This window comes from Abramis brama (genome assembly GCF_963993115.1).
Source record: "Abramis brama genome assembly, chromosome: 11".
NCBI lineage: Eukaryota > Metazoa > Chordata > Actinopteri > Cypriniformes > Leuciscidae > Abramis > Abramis brama.
In genome coordinates this window covers 1,716,581-1,737,500 of record NC_139973.1, presented here as the reverse complement: position 1 = coordinate 1,737,500, position 20,920 = coordinate 1,716,581, and the positions used below count along the sequence as shown (strand labels likewise).

General features: G+C 35.8%; 1 protein-coding gene across 2 annotated transcripts in view; it reads left to right on the top strand.

Annotated features, from left to right (window-relative positions):
- The window catches only part of kcnq2b (potassium voltage-gated channel, KQT-like subfamily, member 2b), a 51,239-nt gene extending 30,853 nt beyond the window's left edge, over positions 1-20,386 (top strand). Inside the window, exons 10-16 of one of the 2 annotated variants that reach the window (XM_084128677.1) lie at positions 764-787; positions 2,170-2,393; positions 4,363-4,410; positions 9,616-9,724; positions 11,289-11,420; positions 16,304-16,427; positions 18,859-20,386. In XM_084128677.1, the coding sequence (XP_083984803.1) occupies positions 764-787; positions 2,170-2,393; positions 4,363-4,410; positions 9,616-9,724; positions 11,289-11,420; positions 16,304-16,427; positions 18,859-19,542 (1,345 nt within the window). In that variant the 3' untranslated portion in view covers positions 19,543-20,386. The remainder of the gene's footprint in view (positions 1-763; positions 788-2,169; positions 2,394-4,362; positions 4,411-9,615; positions 9,725-11,288; positions 11,421-16,303; positions 16,428-18,858) is intronic. The other variant, XM_084128678.1, reaches the window with a different exon arrangement.
- Positions 20,387-20,920: the final 534 nt, after the last annotated feature.

Here is a 20,920-nt window from a genome sequence, read left to right as displayed (position 1 = left end):
GTATTTATTTAATCAAGCTCCAAAAACAGCTTGTTTGGAAATTGCAGGATCTGTGACGTCACACAGGCAAATACATTTGCATATTACTCAAGGAAAATATTAATATAATTAAAATAAGTAAAAAAAATGTCATGATCCCCCTAATCTTTATTAGGATACACTGTAAAAAAAAAACTACGGTAAAAGATTTTAAATTTACGGTAAAAAAACTGGCAGCTGTGGTTGCTAGAAATTTACCGTAAAAAATACAGTAGCAACATTTCAGATTTTACAGACTTTATTTAAATTTACAGTAATAAACCATATTTAATTATCTTGATATAATGTTAATTTACTGACCTATTGAAGTATTAATATCTTTTTTGTACCATAGTTATACACTGACAACCACCAATCACAGTATGGATGAAAATCACAAGCAGCTCTTTCACAAGAAAGTTAATACTAATTTACAGAAGCTGCAGTGTCATTCACACAAACACTAAACACCATCACGGTAACGCACATGAAATTTAAAAAATGCAATAAACATTAATTTAACAACATTACATGTAACATAAAACCCTAATGTCATAACTGATTAGAAAAAAACTAAGAAAACTATGAAGAACTTTCTGTTAAACAATTAACAGTTTTTCACTGTAGCATTTTTATAGTCTTTGACCATTAATATCACAATCATTTTTTACAGTGTATAGTTCAAAAAGGTAACCTGTGTTCAGTTTGTTAAAGGACAAAAGTATGATTTTGTGTTCCAACACAGGAAGGAAGCCGAAGCCTCTCCGGGGTGAGTAAAAATCATATTTCTCAGACGCCACAAAACAGTTTCTTCTAATGTTAAATGTCATATGTAATGCTTTCTTTTGCATGCATCATGTCAGTTTCAGTGTCATCAGTTCTGTCAGCACAGGATGTGTTTTAGAGATGTTGTTTGTGTGCAAATATTTTACCAGTCCAGCGATGCACGTCCACATCAATGAACACATTGTGTGCATGTGTATCTGTGTATTAGTGTGACCTTGTTTATGTGCAGACAGATGTGTAGCGTTTAATAAGCCAAATGCACATCAATATATCCGCCCACATTTCAACGAAACACAGAATCTCCTGCTCCTTCCCTCCAGGGAAACACTTCATAATAACCTTCGTTAACAAACATTATGTAATGCAGATCATTCAGATACATGTTGAACTTATACATCTTCATACTTTTTAACTGAACACATTTATGCTGATTCTAATCTATCTGAATAAATGAGTTTGAAAATTGTATTATTTAAACAAAATCAAATATATGCAAATAGTTAATAATAAAATGTGCAATGATTTTTAAGTGCAGAAATCTGACCTGAATATGCATAAAGTTTATTAGTTTGTTTATGTTAAAACTCTGCAGTCTAAACGGATGGGAATTTTATATGCATTTCAAATGAATAAATCTCAAATTTAGGCCTAAATATTTTCTGAGTGTAAATATATGCATTTTTAGTATGTGAGCAAAAGACATGCTGTTGAATTGATAAAAATGTAATGCACACTCAAAGTGGTGATGTAATGCACAATTAGACAATTATACGTGTTTTAAGACCTTTTTCAGATATATTCAGGACATTTGATCACATAAACATAGCCCTACAATCATAAAAATATCAATCAACATCAGAATGTGTAAGTGGAAACCCATCTAACAAACATATGTTCCAAGAATATTTGCTAACGTACCCTATTAAGTTATGAACAGAACAAGTTATTTCTGAATGTTCAAAAAGACCAGTTTTTTAAATGCTCTAAAAACGAACATCATACGAACGTTGGAGAAAACATTAAAGAAATGTTTGCACTACTTTCTCATTTTGCAAGTGTTATGGGAACGTTACTTTGGAATGTACTCTGAACTATCTGAAAAAAGTCTGTAGTAACGTTTAAAAAACATTAGACTAACGTCCAACTAAAATGTTTCAGAAAACCGTTCCACGAATGATGTAGAAAACAACGTTTAACATTTTCAGCACATTACTGAAGACCACATACATTTCAACGAACGTTCTATTAATGTCACAGGAAGAATGTTTGTTCATAACTTTGAGAGATCCTTGCCATTATTTTTGAATGCAAATTGTCTTTTAAGTTTTAAGTCTCTAACTTTTAAACCCTGATACCCGTTGACAGTCAGAAAGTGAGTCTGAAGGAGCGCGTGTTCTCTAGCCCGAGGAACTCTGCGAGTAAAGGGAAGAACTCTCCTCAGGGCCAGCAGCCGCTCCGACGCTCGCCCAGTGCAAACAGCATCGAGGACAGCCCGTCCAAAGTACCCAAGAGCCTCAGCTTCGGCCAGTCCAGTCGGGCCAGACAAGCCTTCCGCTTTAAAGGGGCCGCGTCCCGCCAGAACTCAGAAGGTGAGGCAAACGCCCCGCTCCTGTGCACCACTGTTGCCTTCTGCATCTGTACGCTTTGGTCATGGTTTGGTTGTTGTAGGTGTTGATCAGTGAAGAAGAACTCATATATATGTTTGTATAGGTGTATTCCGATTCATTTGACAGTCATCACAGTTGTAGACTCATACAGCGCAAGTGCACTGTAAAAAGTGATCAGTTGACTTAAAAACTTAAAATTGAGGAAACCTGTGCTTTAAAATTATTAAGTAAATAAACTTCATGCTTAATCAAAAATATGGTGTCAAGTTCACATAACTTATTTTTTTCAATTAAGCATTACATTTATTTACTTGATAATTTTAAGGCAACGGGTTTACTCAGTTTTTTTAAGTAAGTGAACTGAACATTTTTTACAGTGTTGTGAAGCGCAACATCACTGTAGTTTGTGTACTTGAAGTTGCATTGGATAAAATGTCAGAGGATTAAAAACTAGTGCCTGGTCTTGTTTTTGAGATCATGTAAAACTGGTTAGGCATCAAAGACTTTAGATATACAAACACATTACTTATGAATGGGAGAAAGTGCAGTGCACAATATGGCGGAATTAGTCCCGCCTTCTAAATAAAAGAACCAATCGGCATTTGGTAAAGTCATCGTGTCACTGCAGCTGTCGTTAGAAGCTCCGGCTGCCATGAAATATATGCTTTTTTAAGGCTATTCGAGTGTAACAACATTTATGGGCCGGTTCATGTCAGTATTTTTTGCTGATTTGAAATATGTAATTTAACTCTTTCCCCGCCATTGACGGAATTTTGTGGCTTTACGTGTTTTCACTGTTTTACAGTAGGGGGCGCTATTACACATCTTCTGAAAGAGGACTGAATCTCCTTGATCAAAAACACAGGCGAAAAAAGAAACGAAAAAAGTAGTCTTTAAAAAATAATTATATTTTCTCAGCATTTTGCTCAGAATGTTTCTTTTTGTCTGAAACTTTCCCACTTTCAAGTGTTTTCAAGAATGCATGAAGCTAGAATGAAATAAAAAATCAGAGGCTCTGCTCTTTCTTTTGATATATTCAGATATTCATGCAACAAAATATTCTGGGGGCCATGAAATTTTAGTGAAAATGATCAAAAATGCTGGTGGGGAACGGGTTAAACGTGAGTGTGAGGAGCAGATTCCCCCATTCAAGTAGATTGGATATGGTCTTGGATGCCCAAAATACAAAAGGGACTTTATTATGCTTGAATAAGTTGCATTGAGATTTTTAGAAGAATCCTCAGCTGAGAAAGTGTGAAGACAGAAACTAGATTAACTAGACTTAACTAGTTCCACACATCAGGATTCTTATTCTGTCTTTCTGTTGTGCCATTGCATGTGATTTCAGTATCGTGATCAGTGTACTTCTTTCTGTCTGTGTTATTTGTGCAAGTTTATCTTATATATAATCGAGTGTTGCATTTGCTGCCAATGTTTTTTGTGGAGAAACTGTGAAACGAATATTCTTGTGCTAATTATTTTATTAGCCAATATGTGTAATAATTTATTAATATTCAAGATAACTAGTTTTATGATTGGTATGAATACAGTATAGGATTTCATGACATAAATTATGGCATAAATATATATTATTTTACATACCAATCATAACATTTGGCTTGAATCATTAGACTGTGTTTGTTGGAATACTGAAATATAATTTATGAAAAAGTCTGTGCTTTGGTTACACTTTCCACAAAGTGCAAATTCAATAATTCGTTTCAAGTGGACATTTCATTTAAGAATGTACAGTTTCAGATGATTAATTATTAGTCGTCAGCTCTGAAACCTGATAAAAACACGTGAGAGGATCACATGGACAGCAGCAACTTGTGGAAAGAACGACCTTTGTAATCCTTGTGTGCGTTTATGATTTTCCCCTCATTTTTTCTGATGAATGTGGATCCTGATGCTGTCCTTTCCGTTTCTATGTTGGATGCTGATGCTAAAGTGCTCATTGAGATGCAAGAGGAAGATTTGAGACACAGGAACTCTCCAGGTCAGGCGATCCAGATGGGTCGAGCTCCTATATTCAATCAAACTAACCAGCTACAACTACCAGTCTGCAAATATGCTTTCAATTTGGTTTGGGCGTTAAAAAATATAACTGTATTGAATTATTTGACATTAGTTAAGCAGTATTACACAATCATGCTGTTGTTCTGAATATTAACTTGTGATTTCACTAGTCCAGTTTAATTCCTTATGTGCTTTAATTGGGGTTCAAACGTGAGCTCACTTTGATACAGCATGTTATATGCTTTTTTTAACCTATTTAAAGCTACATTATATAAAATTGTCCATTCTTATTTGACTGCATATCTCTCAGGACCGCTGGGATGAATTTAAAGAGACTCAAATGTGAACTTCAGATACTCTGTATATAGTGCTGTTTTACAGCATCCACATCATGAATAATATTGTTGAAACTATTTCAAATTCTGTCATCATTACTCACCCTGTGGTTTTGGGTGAACTACAGTTGATGGGACCCAGTATTTTTTCCCTCATACTATGGAAGTCAGTGGGGTCCCTCAACTGTTTAGTTACCCATTTTCTTCAAAATATCTTCTTTTTTGTTTAGGTTTGGAACAACTTGAGGGTGAGTAAATGATGACAGAATAAAACGAACCCTTTAAATATACCTGCATTTAAGGATTTAGCCGTCATTTGGACAAATCTGCTAAAATGGCCACCAAAAAATTCAGCGGCCAGTTATCTCAAATATGATTGTCTGATCTTCATGAAGTTCTGACATATGTGCATATTCTTCTTTAAGAGGCACTGTACCAAATTCAGTGCAACTCAGCCACTACGTGTTGCTGTAATAAGCAAATATATAACTCAGCCATATGTGACCATATGGGGTTATGTGACATTTTTGATTGAAAAAAGACCTAATTTTTCAACCTCAACATACAGTAGATATTTGTTCTGATTCACATTATACATTTCTTACCAAAAAGTTATTCAGGGAATTTTTAATTATCTTTTGTTTTGCAGATTAAATTTTCAATTGAATTTTCATGCGCAGTCCACATTGACTAATAAGCCTGTTTCACGTAAACTCAGTGTGCAAACTTAACAAATTTTGGTGCGCAAGAACACCAGGACAATCTGAAGACATGCACCAAATTTCATGAAAATACCCCTAGAGGGCGCTACAATAGTGAGCTTCATATATCCACAGCTCGTTTAATAGAGGAAACTGATTAAAATGTGATTGGATCCAGATCATTGGCACTTGTGTATTGAGTTCATCACAGCGGTCTGAGGATATGCCAGTCTGTGAAATCTTACCTGCTTTAAATACTGGACTGTCCATTGAGCTTTCTCTTTGATTTTGAACTATATTTTCCAAAAGTATTCATTGGGAATCTGATGTGTTATTAATGTTGAAATGTTTGCATGGTCACTTTGCTTTGAAAAGAATTAGCATGATGGGTTTTTTTTATTGTTTTTGCTCTCTATAAGATCAAATCTTTTTTATTAGTTTGTTAATTATTTTGCCATTTTTATATATATAAATGAAAAGGTGCCACTAATGGTCAATAATTCTGTTACTAAAGTCCCATAGCTTGTGAAATATATTCAGTGTCCTAAAACGTGAAAATATGCAAGATTATTGGGTTCTGGCTACAATTTTGCCATATTAACAGTAACAGATTTAAAGCAATAATTAAAATTGAAGGCAAGTTACATTTAAATCCAATGAAAGCAAATGGTAGATTACAGAAACACTACAGTTCACATTGCACATGTTTTTTACACTGAGCTCCAAGATATTCTGTGATGCAACTAAACAACTTCTGTATTTCATGTTCAAATATATTTTATAAGTGCTTCATTAATGTTCTTTTATCAGTGATGAGTTTCTTTAATAGTAACATTATATTTTCTTATTTTAGTTGTTTTTAGAAGCTTCTAGCAATTGCAGCTAGTCATGCTGTGCTAGTAATGCTGCTGTAAAGGTCTTGCTGTCATCTATACATTGATCAGATGGTTAGCATATATTTTAATGTATAGCAATATTTAGAATAGCGTTCATACTTGATGTTGTTCACACATATATCAAAAAGTAAATGAAATCCATGTGATTGTGAGAATGTCCTGATGTCTTGTGCAGAATTCAAACTGGACCTTCACTTGAATGTCATTTCATTGTATTTAAACACTGACACTCTTTGAGAACTTGAACATTTCACATCATACGAGAAAGAGTGTGTAATTTCTCTGATGGTGAATGATTTATTTGAAGCATTGAGGCTTTGATTAACTGCACAACAAAAGAATAACGTTAGAACTAAAATCTGGTTCACCTTCAGAGAATTTACTAGTTTAAAAAAATCAAAATGCATTTTTTTTCCATTATTATGAGCATTGTTCCTTGACGTTTCTAGATTTAAAGCAGGTTTGTTTTGTGGTTGTTTTTGTAACCAGCCTTTATTACCATCTCTCCTCCCCAAACTATCGCAGCAATTGAAGGGTTAATCAGTAAGAGATTATCACAATCGGCTGGACCCGTTTTTACCAACCCTAGAACTAGTGCTAGTTGATGGCTGCCAACTTTGCTCTTATACCTGCATGTGAGGAAAACTAGTTAGTCCCGAGGAGGAAACTTGAATGCAATGAAACACCACAGAGCTGAGGAACAACTATCAACCTCAATAAACCCATTTCAGAGCATCATTATTCACTCGAGGGACAGTTGTTTCGAGGCTCTGTGGTTTATCTGGCATAATAAGCACAGGTAGATTTATTCTTACGCTCCTGCCCGCTTCCAGATGGTCTGTGCTAATGAATGGGAACACAGGAGAAAGACACTGTGGCCCAAAATCACAGATGAAATCAGCGTTTTGCATGGAAACAAGAAACAGGGCTGGCTAGTGTTATTTAAGTGATAATGACTCTAGATCAGTTGTTCTCAACTGGTGGGTCTTGACCTAAAAATGTTTTTTGTAAAAGAAAATGATCCGTATTACATTTAATACTGGTTACAGGTTTGGTATTGTGTTGGGTTGCAACTTGCACCATAAAACCAGTTGAGAACTGCTGTAGAAAACTCAATGTAGTTATGAAGTCCAGCGCTGAGATATATACTTTACATTCGAGTTTAATCTATATATTATTGAAAATAGTCAATGCTATTGATGAAATGGTTTCTTTGTGGCCATTAACAGCGCTTTATTAACTCACTCAAAGTCAAACAGTTTGTTAAATAATGTCTTTTGACTGACTTGCTTTGCTAAATGGATTTTCACTGATTCCAAACTGAGTCTGCTGAAAAATATGAGTTAAATGAAATAGTTTACTGCTGTTTGCTTGTACAGCCACCTCAACAATGTGTTTGGACTTTAAGTCACGCTTAAAAATGTTTGAATGTCACTGCATTTGACACAAAATATCAAATCAAGTCTCTGATTCTGAGTGTTTTTTTATCAGAACCAACTTCATCATTTGTGCTCAATAATGTAGGAGCTGTAGTTCATCACATTAACTATGAATATGAACAGGTTTCACTTACAAAAACAAATATTTTGGTTGTCCATCTATTTGGAATAATTAAGATTTTTTTATGTTTTTGAAAGAAGTCTCTTCTGCTCACCAAGGCTGCATTTATTTGATCAAAAATACAGTAAAAATTGTGAAATATTATTACAATGTAAATCAGCTGTTTTCTATGTGAATATATAGTAAAGTGTAATTTATTCCTGTGATCAAAGCTGAATTTTCAGCATCATTACTCCAGTCTTCAGTGTCACATGATCCTTCAGAAATCACTCTAATATGATGATTTGCAATTATTATAAGCTACTATTGTTGCTCAGTTATTAATAATGGTTCGTATCATTATTAAAGGTAGGGTATGGGATTTGCAAAACGGCCGGCAGATTTTGAAAATACACAACTCAAATGGTCCTACCTTCTTTCCTCCAAGGCTGGCCCTGACTCCACCCATTACTCTCTCTCTCTCTGTCTCTCGCTGTCACGCACGCGAGGGGGGTGGGGGGTGGGTGGTGGGGGAGGGGGGTATGGTTCGACCGTTTGATTGACAAACTTACTGTCCAATGATTCTAGGTGGTCTTGGAAATGATTGGCTGGAGTTTTTCGAGTCCTGCCCGTTCCACAGATGATTAAATTGCTTCATTTTCATTTCAGTGCTTCTGACTCAGTGGCTGTAAGTGGGTTAGGAATAGGATTTCAAGTGATTTTGAAAAAATGGACAAAAAAGAGAATCACAAACCCCACCTTTAATGTTGAAAACAGTTTTTGATGTTTTTTTTTTTTTTTGGATACTGATTTTTTTCAGGATTCTTTGTTGAATAGAAACAGTTGTTTTGAGACTCTGTGGTTTATCTGGCATAATAAGCACAGGTAGATTTATTCTTACGCTCCTGCCCGCTTCCAGATGGTCTGTGCTAATGAATGGGAACACAGGAGAAAGACACTGTGGCCCAAAATCACAGATGAAATCAGCGTTTTGCATGGAAACAAGAAACAGGGCTGGCTAGTGATATTTAAGTGATATGAATTATTTTTCAGGATTTTTTGATGAATAGAAAGTTAGAATATTTTGTAACATTATGTCTTTACTGTCACTTATGATCAATTTATGCGTTCTTGTTATATAAAAGTTTTATTTTTTTAAATTGAATGGTAATGTATCACGGTTTCCACAAAAATATGAACTGTTTTCAACACTGATAATAATCATAAATGTTTGTTGAGCATCAAATCATCATATTAGAGTGATTTCTGAAGGATCATGTGACACTGAAGACTGGAGTAATGATGCTGAAAATTCAGCTTTGATCACAGGAATAAATGACACTTTACTGTATATTCTGAGCAGAAGAGACTTCCTTAAAAAAACTAAAAAAAATCAGCTAGTGTAAAACCATCTCTATGAAAATGAAAAGCACTTGATTTGATGTTTTATTATCTGATGCATTGATGTTCATCCAGTTGAACTTCGTCCAGATGTGTTTTGGGGTCACTGACTGGATGGCTTTGGTGTATTTTGGGCCACGGTTGTCTCAGATTCCCCATGATGCTCGTCTCGCACCTGATAAATGGCATGGCCCTGACCTCTCTGGTGTCGGGCTGAGCGAGTGACCGAGATAAGGTTCAGTAGAGTTGAATGCAGGGTTAGGGGGTTTGTGCACTAACTCTAGAGTCCTCCTGTCCGTGTTGTGTCTTTTAGAAGCCAGCCTCCCCGGAGAAGACATTGTTGATGACAATAAGAGCTGCCATTGTGAGTTTGTCCCTCAGGATTTAACGCCGGGACTAAAAGTTACCATCAGGGCCGTGTGGTAAGCAAAGATGAGACAGGCAGCATCACTCAGAAGGGACTTTAATGCTCCATCAGACGTGTAATATTATTGATAATACTAGAGAAGTCTGCATCACATAATATTACCTCATTAACTCAGTCTTTCCTGAATGTAAGTTACAAAACTTGTTACATTCAGTCTTTTGAATCCTTCGTTACATTCACAGTTTCATTGCTCAGATCATGCCAGCGACGCTTATGCATGAGATATTTTGAATATTGAAGGTCAGTATCGAACGGAAAAATATATAGCAGTGTCTTCGACTCGGTTCAGGACTAAATCTCACGAAAACCAGATGTTCAGGTCATATTTTACTGCAAAATCAATAGTAAAAATCATATGGTCTAAAACCATAAAATAACATTTACTTGAAATAAACTTATTTTATTTCAGATAGTTGCCAAGGCAACATTTCTCATTTTTATTTAGTTTGACTTGAACTAAAATAACTTAAACTGAAACTAAAATAAAAATATCACGATATAGGCAAGACATATTAAAAAACAATATTAGTAAAATTAAAATGACAAAACACACAACAAAAGTATTAAAACTTACTAAAAGTAACTAAAATGAAAATGAAAACAAGAAATATAAATAAATAAAAATATTTGAGAATATTAGTGAAAACTATAATATTGAAAACCGAGGCAAAATTTCTAATTTTATTTAGTTTAATAAAATAATAAATAAACTTATTAAAAACTATAGACATTTTTGTTAAAACTAATAAAAAATAACAAACACAACAAAATTATTGTGATTTAAAAATTAAATAAATCTAATTCAAAATATTAACAAAAACTATAGTGAAAAAATGAAAACTAAGGTAATTTCTCTGTTTTTTATTAAACCCAAACTAAAATTACTAAAACTGAAATAAAAATGATTGAAATTATAGACATGTTTAAAATAAATAATAAAAACTAATAAAAAGGACAAAACAAACAACAAAAGAATTAAAACTTAAGCTAAAAATGTTAATGAAAACATCAGGAAGTATAAAAATCAAAACTAATTATAAGTTTTAGTGAAAACTATAATATGGAAAACCAAGCTAAACTAATTTTTATTTCTTGATGAACTAAAATAACTAAAATGAAAACTGAAATATGAATAAAATAAATATATAGACATGTTTTAAAAACACACAATAAAATTATTAAAACTTTAACTAAAAGTATTAAAACTTTAACTAAAATGAAAATGAAAACAGGAAATATAAAAATAAAAACAAATTCAGAATATTAACAAAAACTATAACATTGAAAATGTTTATTTTAACTGAAATTTGAAGTGGAACATTTTTTTTCAACTAACTAAAATAAAAATAAAAACAGAAAATATGGCCAAAAACTAGTGAAAACTAATACAACAAATAACACTGCGTCCTAGAAAGCAAAATATATTTAGTTATTTCTTTGTTTTTGTTGTGAAATATGACCCTGGACAGGCTCTGCACCGGCTCTCTGAGATTCACACATGTCTTTGTGTTCAGAGTGTTTTAACAGTGATAATGTGTGTGAATTATTTGTCCCCGCAGCATCATGAGGTTCATGGTGTCCAAGCGCAAGTTTAAAGAGAGTCTTCGGCCGTATGACGTGATGGATGTCATAGAGCAATATTCAGCCGGACATCTCGACATGTTGGCGAGGATTAAAAATCTGCAGTCCAGGCAAGAGCAGAAACACCTCAGCTCTTCACAGTGACCGCCCCACTCACACACACACACACACACACACACACACCGTACAGTGTTGTTCTTCCTGTGTTCTGCATGGCTTAGTTTCCTAAATGTCTCTCACTGTTTTCATATCTGTCAGAATATGTACATATACAACACCCAAACACTTCACTTCAGCTGCATAATGTGTGTGTTTGACGAACATTATCTACATTTTCATTTATTGAGATATAATATCATGATAGTTTAGCAGTTCAGAGCAGCATGTGTGGGTCAGTAATGATTTTTTATGTCCAAATCTATTAATTTATTCAAAAATAATTGAAAATGCATGTTCATACTTTGAAAGAAAATGGTGTAGGATTTCACAGAAATTGCTAAATAAATTTCACAAATATTTACAAAGAACAAGTGACGCATTGAATTAAACATGACATTTTGAAGTAGAAAGATTGAAATAGTATTTTCTTGTTTTCTTTATTTACAAAAAATAACATTTTGTCGACTGCATGTTTCAAAAGTATAAGATAATTGAACAGTTTTTATGACGTGGCGAGTTTAGTTGTGATTTTCAAATCATTAAACTCAGAGAAAATGTGATATTCATGATTCAGAAATTCATGATATTTGTAAAAAAATAAAAAAATAATTCTACCTACATTCATGATTTAGGGAACATATATTGTTTTCATATTTTATTAGAGAAAATATATAAATATGTAAGATTTTTTCAAAAAAATTTCAGTCATTAAATGAAAGTTTGGTTGAAAAAAGTGAAAACTAATTCAGAATATCAGTGAAAACTATAATATTGAAAACCAAGCCAAGCTTTTTTTATTTAGTTTATCTTGAACTAAAGTAACTAAAACAAAAACTTAAATAAAGGCAAAACACACACACACACACACAAAAAAACGAATTATTAAAACTTTAATTAAAATGAAAATGAAAACAGGAAATATAAAAATAAAAACTACCATAATTCAAAATATGAACAAAAACTATAATATTGAAAACCAATGCAACATTTCCCATTTTTATTTGAACTAAAATAACTAAAACTTAAACTGAAATAAAAAATAATAATAAAAAACAATATCTATTCATTTATTTATTATTAATAATAAAAATATATATAAATATATATTTTTGAAAATATTAATAAAAATGGCAAAACACACAACAAAATTATTAAAACTAACTAAATTAAAATAAAAACAGAAAATATAAAAATGAAAACGAATTCAAAATATTAGTGAAAACTCTGTGTAGAGTCCTAGAAAGCAAAATATACTTAGTTCATTCTTTCTTTTTGCACTTCTCAGTGCATTTAAACATATTCAAGTACTTCAGTCACATGTAAATATATTCGTGCTTTAACATTTTGAAAACATTAACGGCATACTTTCACCACACGTTGATCTCTGACATCAATGCATCGATCAGGGAGCTTTTCATCGTAATCATAAGTATGTCTGGAATATGTTTTCTGGGAATCTCTGGGCTTGTTGTTGTTGGTTTGTGTCCCGTCGAGGGTCCTGACGTTTGCGCTGGTCCGTGTCACGTCACTCTGCATTGTGCTGTCCTCTACTCTATTTGCTTTGCCAGGTTAGATATGATATTGGGTCCTCCGGGTCCTTCGGGTCCTCCGGGTCCCAGCACCCCTCGCCAAAAGAAGTGTTCAACCAAAGGAACCAAAGAGTCGCCCCAGTTGTCTTCTAGGTTAGGACGCCCCAGACTGCATCGCCAGATCTCTATCCAGAGACAAATGAAGAAACCTGCTTCTGTTTCAGACTACATGGCTAGTAGAGACTGAGCTTGAGTGATCAGGGACCACAAACTCCACTCTTAGAGGAAAAAGGCTCTATTTAAGCCTCTAAAGATCAAAAAAGCAGAAATGTCTTAAATTATTCTTCCATTATTGGAGGGGATATTTGTTTTGATTAAACTATCAAATTTAAGGAATATATTTGATTTTTTTTTTTAAGTATGAGGGCAGGTCAAAACACTAAACTTGGTTAAAGGGGCTATATGTATAATTCAGAAAGCCTTGTTATTAGTGACACCGGTGGCCGTTAAGTGAACTGCAGCTCGCAGATACAACAGAATATTATATTACACTACAGTGCTGTTGAATGCTTGAATCGGATTGGTTGATGAAAATTCTAAGGTGAACTAATAGTTTTAAAAAATATATATATAAATATATTTAAAACAAATATTAATAAAAATGGCAAAATTATTCAAACTAACTCTATCCCCTGATATAATTGTAAAGCGCTTTGGGTGGACAGTAGTACATATGCCTCATTCATTCAACTAAATTAAACGAAAACAGAAAATATAAAAATGAAAACTAATTCAAAATATTTGTGAAAACTATTGTGAACACTGCAATTATTTTCAGGGGAACGCACGGATAAAGTAGTTCCAGGCAGGTTTTGACCGCATTACAGTTTGATATCTCTTTCGCAAAATTATTTGAGTTACTTCAAAGGTCTTTAAAGCCAACAACAGCAAAATAACCAAAACCACAACGACACTGAGCGAGCAAAGAAATATAGTAAACAATAGGATAAAAACTACAATTTTTTTGCCATGTTTTTTGCCACTAAATTACGTTTTATTTTGTACCGAACGCACAACTCTCTTTCTCCCACTCAAACACACACACATACAGTACAGACACACACTCAGCGCTGCTCTGATGATTTTTCAGTAAAATAGATTAGCGACTTAAAAGCTTCATGACATTTCTCACTAGCGAGGGAATAACAGCGCTGTTCTTGAAGCAGATCAACTTACAGTTTCACTATTAGTATAGAGACGCTTCTGAACACTGATGAAGGACACACAGACTCGGGTTATTCACACAAGCTTAATCTCTCTCTCTCTCTAATAACTGCATTAATAACTGCATTAGTCTGCTATCTATCAATAGCTCTAAAAGTATGTTTTGGAATTAGCAACGGAGGTGTGGGATTAGATGCGTAAGAAAGTCGTCCTACACACAAGAGCGTTTAAGGACAAAAACCTGACGAATGTCTTAAAATACATCATGTCTTGAAATACATCATCTGAACAATCCTTTGAGGTGTTGTAACCGTAGTATAGGCGGAATAATCGACTCCAGGGCGTTGAATTATTACAAAAATAATGCACACCCGAGGGGTAACTCCTCATAGACAACCTATGAAGTCGGGGAAGGTCTCATTTTTAACGTTTCGTTACAAGCTGTTCACACATTGGCAATAAAAAAGCAATTAATACATGAAAATTATAAGCAAATATAAGGTATTTATCTGACAATTATTTAGCACAAAATAAAGGCAAACTACAGCTACAATTTTTATTTTACTATGCAAAAAAAAAAAAAAAAAAATGCATAGAAAAACAATAAGCTAACAGAAAAAATCATACCTAATATTTTGTTGGTTCTCTCTTGTTTTAGCATTTGCTTATAATTTCTTTGTATGACAACCTGACCAAAACTTTGGCATGTTTCATTGCGTTATCTCAAATAAAACATTCGACTCTAAGTAAAGCTATGCAATATGCTTACAAAATATTGAACAATTTTTTTTATAATATTTGAATAAAGGGTGAAGATCGGACATCACTTTGGGCCACTTCTGTACAAGCTGCTTAATTCATAAAAAATTAATTAATTAAAACTAATTCCCAAAAATGATCCCATTACGGAACCCCTAAAAGATTCCGCACTGTATACGAAGCGCCAGACGGAAACTTTAATGTTCTAAATAGAACCTTTTCTTCTAAGAGTGGCTCTTATTCTAAATAATCCAGTCTATTAGTGTTGAAACGGCCCAAACGCTCCAGGCAGCTCCTGATGATCAACTCTTAATTGACTTCATGACCTTTGTTTGTTGTGACTGAACTAATCACAAGAGACGCTTCGTTGAGAGAAAAGCAGGGGAACCAAATGTCACGTTTTCGGTGAGTTACTAGTCATGTAGCTGAACTAAAACTGGTTAAGCTAGTTTGCCTGCACCGCTGTTTGGAAATGAAGCGTTACGGCAGTAAGAAGCAGCAAATGGAGATGCACACGTCCAAAAATGGTGTTCATTTCATTTAGCATCGCTGTTGTTGCTAACGCATGTCGGCATGGCGTTGTTTCAGGCATGCACTATTTTTATTCTTTCGCAAGTGCAATTTTCTTCATACGGTCTCAGCAGGGCTTGCTTGATTCCCAGCGTTCTGCTGAGCACATGCAGTGCTTATTAAAGGACTATTTGGAGCAAATTGTAAGTGATATAATATTTCTGATGCTTTGGTGAAAACCGTATCTAGTGTCTCAGATCAGACGCACCCCTGCTAGTGTAGTACATCATCTGAAACTTTGGATAATGTGTCAAACTGATGCTTACATTCGCATTCTACATGTAATACGCAGCTAAAGATGTGATTTCACGTTGACACATTGTTCAAAAATGGCAAATATCAACAGAAAACGTCTGTCTGGAGGGCCTGACTCTTTCTGTCCAATCATCTCTGTCCATCTGTGTGTGGACACGCCCACTCATTATCATATCCCTCCCTCTGCATGCATTCATTTACATCCCACAATGCTTTGTGCTTCAAGATAGAATACATGGTTTATTGTTTCTTTGATGTGAATATTGTTGTTATAAAACTTTGGGTTACTAACAATTAACATGTAATGGAAATAGATAAACTCAAAACTCAATAAATCAAATTAGTTCAACAAATCTAGTTTACGTACCAATTGGTGATTATATCAAATTCAATTTATATATATTCAATCACTGGTTCACATATTTCCCCTATAACAGATGTCTGCAGGAAAAACTCATGAATTATCAAGATGTTTCCTCTCTTTAATTGATTGTTAGAGTGGATCAGATTGTTGGTCGAGGCGCTCCGATAACAGACAAGGATCGTCCTAAAGGAACCACAGACGGAGAACTGCCGGAGGATCCCAGCATGATGGGACGACTCGGGAAAGTGGAGAAACAGGTTCATCACAATAAATCATTTACACTGAACTAATCAGGGTTTCGAGTCAACCTACAGTATATTTTCTATAATGTGTTATAATGTATTGCTTTTTCTATCTAAAAAGAGGAGGCGTGTTCCGGCGCAAACGTTCCCTGGTGCTATTTTGCAGTTTCGAAAACAATTCCGCCACAGACCAGGAAAAATCTAGTCTAAAGTCAGCGGCGCGTTGCGCATGTTATTCATATGCTATTATAAGGGAGCATGCTTGGCCATAATGTAGTGAGTGCACAACACACATACACTTTGATTCTCTCATCTACGCAGACACAGCAGTTCCCATTTTTAGAAAACCATACATAATTACAAGGAAAAATATTCCACATGAGGGAAATCATTGTGGTGTCCATGAAGATGTGAAAAAAATAGGCATAAATCTAGATTACACATTTACCCAAATTATTATACGCCTGTTTAACCGAAGCTAATTTGAGTGGGTTTCTCCATCCCCAATGTCACTTCTCTGTGTTCTACGGCCCTGACGAGTTATGCCGTTATAATAGCAATCCGCCATGGAACAAGCGCGCCTGCTCTTAAAGGGAATGTGAGATGTCGCTCTGATTGGTTTATTTCACGTTTCGCCCAAACCACACCTATGAGTAATGAAGCTCCTTCAGAGCAACACATTTTAGATTTGCGTCGGGCAAAAGAGTCATTTATCCCGCCGGTATAATAGCAACAGCGCCCGAGATCCGCCCACAAAGTTACTTGCGTTTCGCGCTTGATACTTGCGTTTCAGATCGTTAAAATAGGGCCCTTAAAATGGTTATTCATAATGACTCATAAGAGAAGCTTAATTATAAAAGCGTGTTAAAACATTGAGAGGTTGTTCACCAGGCTACTATGTAGGATTTATATTATCATGAAATAAATGAATTATAGTAATATAAAATCAAAGAATGACATTCTAGTGGGCATTTGATTGGACAAAAATTTGCATATTCTCCTGCGAATATTCAATATGATCAGCAATATTTTGGTCCATCTTTGCGTAGCATATAGACATGAACTAAAGGACACAAAACTCCAAATTGTCTTTAACACTTTAACAGTCACACTAAGAAATATTTGTGCAAAAATTTTTTATTTATTGCTAAAATTGTGTTCTTTTTAGCGTCAGTTTCAGCCAGTGTTTGAAGAGAGGTGTCATGTCAATACATATCCGCTTTTGTTTCAGCTTCTCAGCAACAATATACACTGCGTGCAGAATTATTAGGCATTTTCTGATCATATTTTTTTTCCAGGCACATTTTACCAATTCCAAACCACATTAATCTTAATAACTACTATTCATTTTGTATTTAATCATTTATAAGTGATATATAATTGTTCATGAAGGTTGGAAATGAAAAACGCCTTATATTCAGGTGTGCATAATTATTAGGCATATTTTATTTTACAGATAAAATAAGCCAAAAAAGAGATTTAACTCAGACTGAAAAGTCAAAAATGCCCATGAGAAGGATGTAATACTAATGCAATACTAGAAAGTGCAGTTAAGGCATGACCATTGGACAGTGAAATGCTCATTGGGTCAGCAGGGTCAGACAAAAACAGGTGGAGAAGAAAAGACACGTTAACTGCAAAAGAATTAAGAATTAAGGTGAAGAATTAAGAGTGAAATGATCAGGAACCCTTTAGTCTCCAGCACCACCATTTCCAGAACTGCAACCTACCTGAAGTCTCCAGAAGGGCAAGATATCAGGATCTCAGAGACTTAGGTCAGGTACAGAATCCTAAAAAATTACGCCCACTTAATAAGAATCACAAGCTGAAGTGTAGTAAAATACATGAAGCTTTATAGACACATGTCCCACTGTTTAAAGAATTAATCTTCCAGAATCTGGCAGTATGTTTTGGGAGTTCATTTTTAGTCCATCTCCTACCCTGAAACTAAAAATTAACTCCCAAAACGTACTGCCAGATTCTGGAAGATGAATTCTTCAAACAGACAGAAGAGGATGTGGTGCTGGTCCTTCAAGAGTCACTCTCAATCTGTCGGCACCGATAGCCTCATGGGCAGCGTGCCAACATATAGTGCTGTTGCGCTTCAGGTGACCCGAGTTTGAATCCCGGCTCATGGACATTTCCCGATCCTGAACCCCCGTCTCTCTCCCACCTCACTTCCTCTCCACTCTATACTATCCTATCACAATAAAGGCAAAATCACCCCAAAAAAATGTTAAAACAAAAAAAAGTCACTCTCAATCTGTCTATAAAAAACTCTTTGTGTATTTTACTACACTTCAGCTTGTGATTCTTATTAAGTGGTTGTAATTTTTTAGGATTATTTCCCTAACCTAAGTCTCTGAGACCCTGACACTCTGAGATTTATTGTTTGTTTTATTAAGATTATGTCATAATAAGACAATGAGATCTTCCTCTTCTGCAGGTGATGTCAATGGAGAGAAAGCTGGATTTCCTGGTGAACATCTACATCCAGCGCATGGGAATCCCGCAGTCCGAGACGGACGCCTACTTCGCCTCTAAGGAGCCCGACCCGGCGCCTCCGTACCACAGTCCGGTGGAGCACATGGAGAAGAGCGGATCCATCACCAAAATCATCCGGTCCAACAGCTCCGCAGGACAGAAGAACTTCGACCCGCCAACCTCGACCTGCGTCAATCACCACTGTCCTCCATCCACGTCCCGGCATCCACAAACCATCCCTGATCCCGGTCCGATCCCCGATCCCGGTTCGCTAGTGCGTATCCCTCCGCCTCCGGCACACGAGCGCTCGTCCACCGGACACAATGGAGGATCTCGTGCACATCATTCCCGCGAAGACGGGCGGCTTTCCCAAGCCGGAGCCGAGAGCGACACGTCCGTATCAATCCCTTCGGTGGATCACGAGGAACTCGAACGCTCCTTCAGTGGATTCAGCATCTCGCAGTCCAAAGAAAACCTGGACTTTCTGAACAACGCTTATTTTAGCGGCGTGCCGCGCTGCGCTAAAGTGAGGCCGTACATCGCAGAGGGCGAGTCGGACACGGACTCCGATCTGTGTGTCCCGTCGCCTCATTCAGCCACCGGAGACGGCGCTTACGGGGACCGAGGCTGGACCGGACCCAAGTGAAACCAGTCTTTACAAACCAGCGTTAGACTGCATTTGTGGGAACCTGCGTGTTTAAAAAGCAGAGTTTCACTTACAAGCACAACTCCACGAGCGGAAGAGAAGTGAAAATGACTTCTGGGAGCCTTATCCATCAGGTTGACGTAAAGATGGATGACCAGAACAGTCTTTATCGTTTCACATGTGGTGTATTTTCATCTTTAAGGTGGAGACGGCAAAAGTTTGAGAGCTGGAAACGACTTCTGGGAGCTTTACCCATCAGGTTAACGTCAGGATGGATGAGAGACACGTGTTTATCGTTTCACATGTGGTGCGTTTTCATCTTTAAGAACATTGAAACCACACGTGACGTCGTTACGACCAGCGCTAGACCAGCCCGATCTCATGAAGATGCGTATCTATAGTACAAATTTTATTTCTCGTGCCATTTATACGCCAAAAATGTGCATATGATCCTCACTTAATGGACTCAGCGACTCACTCCACACCCCTAATCCTACCCGAGGGGTTTACAGTGCGTATCATTTGCACGCAAAAACTATTTTTGGCGTATAAATGGCACGAGAAATAAAATTTGTGCTATAGATGCACACTTTCATGAGATTGTGTTGGCTAGACTGTATTTGTGAGCACCTGCGTGTTTAAGAAGCAGAGTTTCACTTACGAGCACGGCTCCACAAGGAGACGGCAAACGTTGGAAACGACTTCTGGGAGCTTTATCCATCAGGTTGACGCCAGGATGGATGAGAGACACGTTTATCGTTTCACATGTGGTGCATTTTCATCTTTAAGGACATTTTCTGGATTTGCATCTCACTAGTTAAATGATTAGTTCACTTCAGAGTTAAAATTTCCTGTTAATTTACTCACCCTCGTGTCATCCAAGGTGTTCATGTCTTTCTTTCTTCAGTCGAAAAGAAATTAAGGTTTTTTAAGGAAAACATTCGAGGATTTTTCTCCATATAGTGACTTCAATGGGGTCCAACGGGTTGAAGGTCCGAATGTGAGATCACAGCTAGTGCAAGACGAGCATTTGTGGTTTAAAAGTATATAAATGTTTATTTTGTTATAAAATGTCCGCTGGTTTGTCTAGATGAGACTCTTATTCCTCGGCTGGATCGTGTCGAGACTTTGAAGCTGCACTGAAACTCACATCTGGACCTTCAACCCGTTGGACCCCATTGAAGACACTATATGGAGAAACATCTGGAATGTTTTCCTCAAAAACCTTCATTTCTTTTCCACTGAAGAAAGAAAGACATGAACATCTTGGATGACGTGGGGGAGAGTAAATTATCAGGAAATTTTAATTCTGAAGTGAACTACTCCTTTAAAGGGATCGTTCACCGAAAAATAACCCAAACGTTCTGTCATCGTTTAC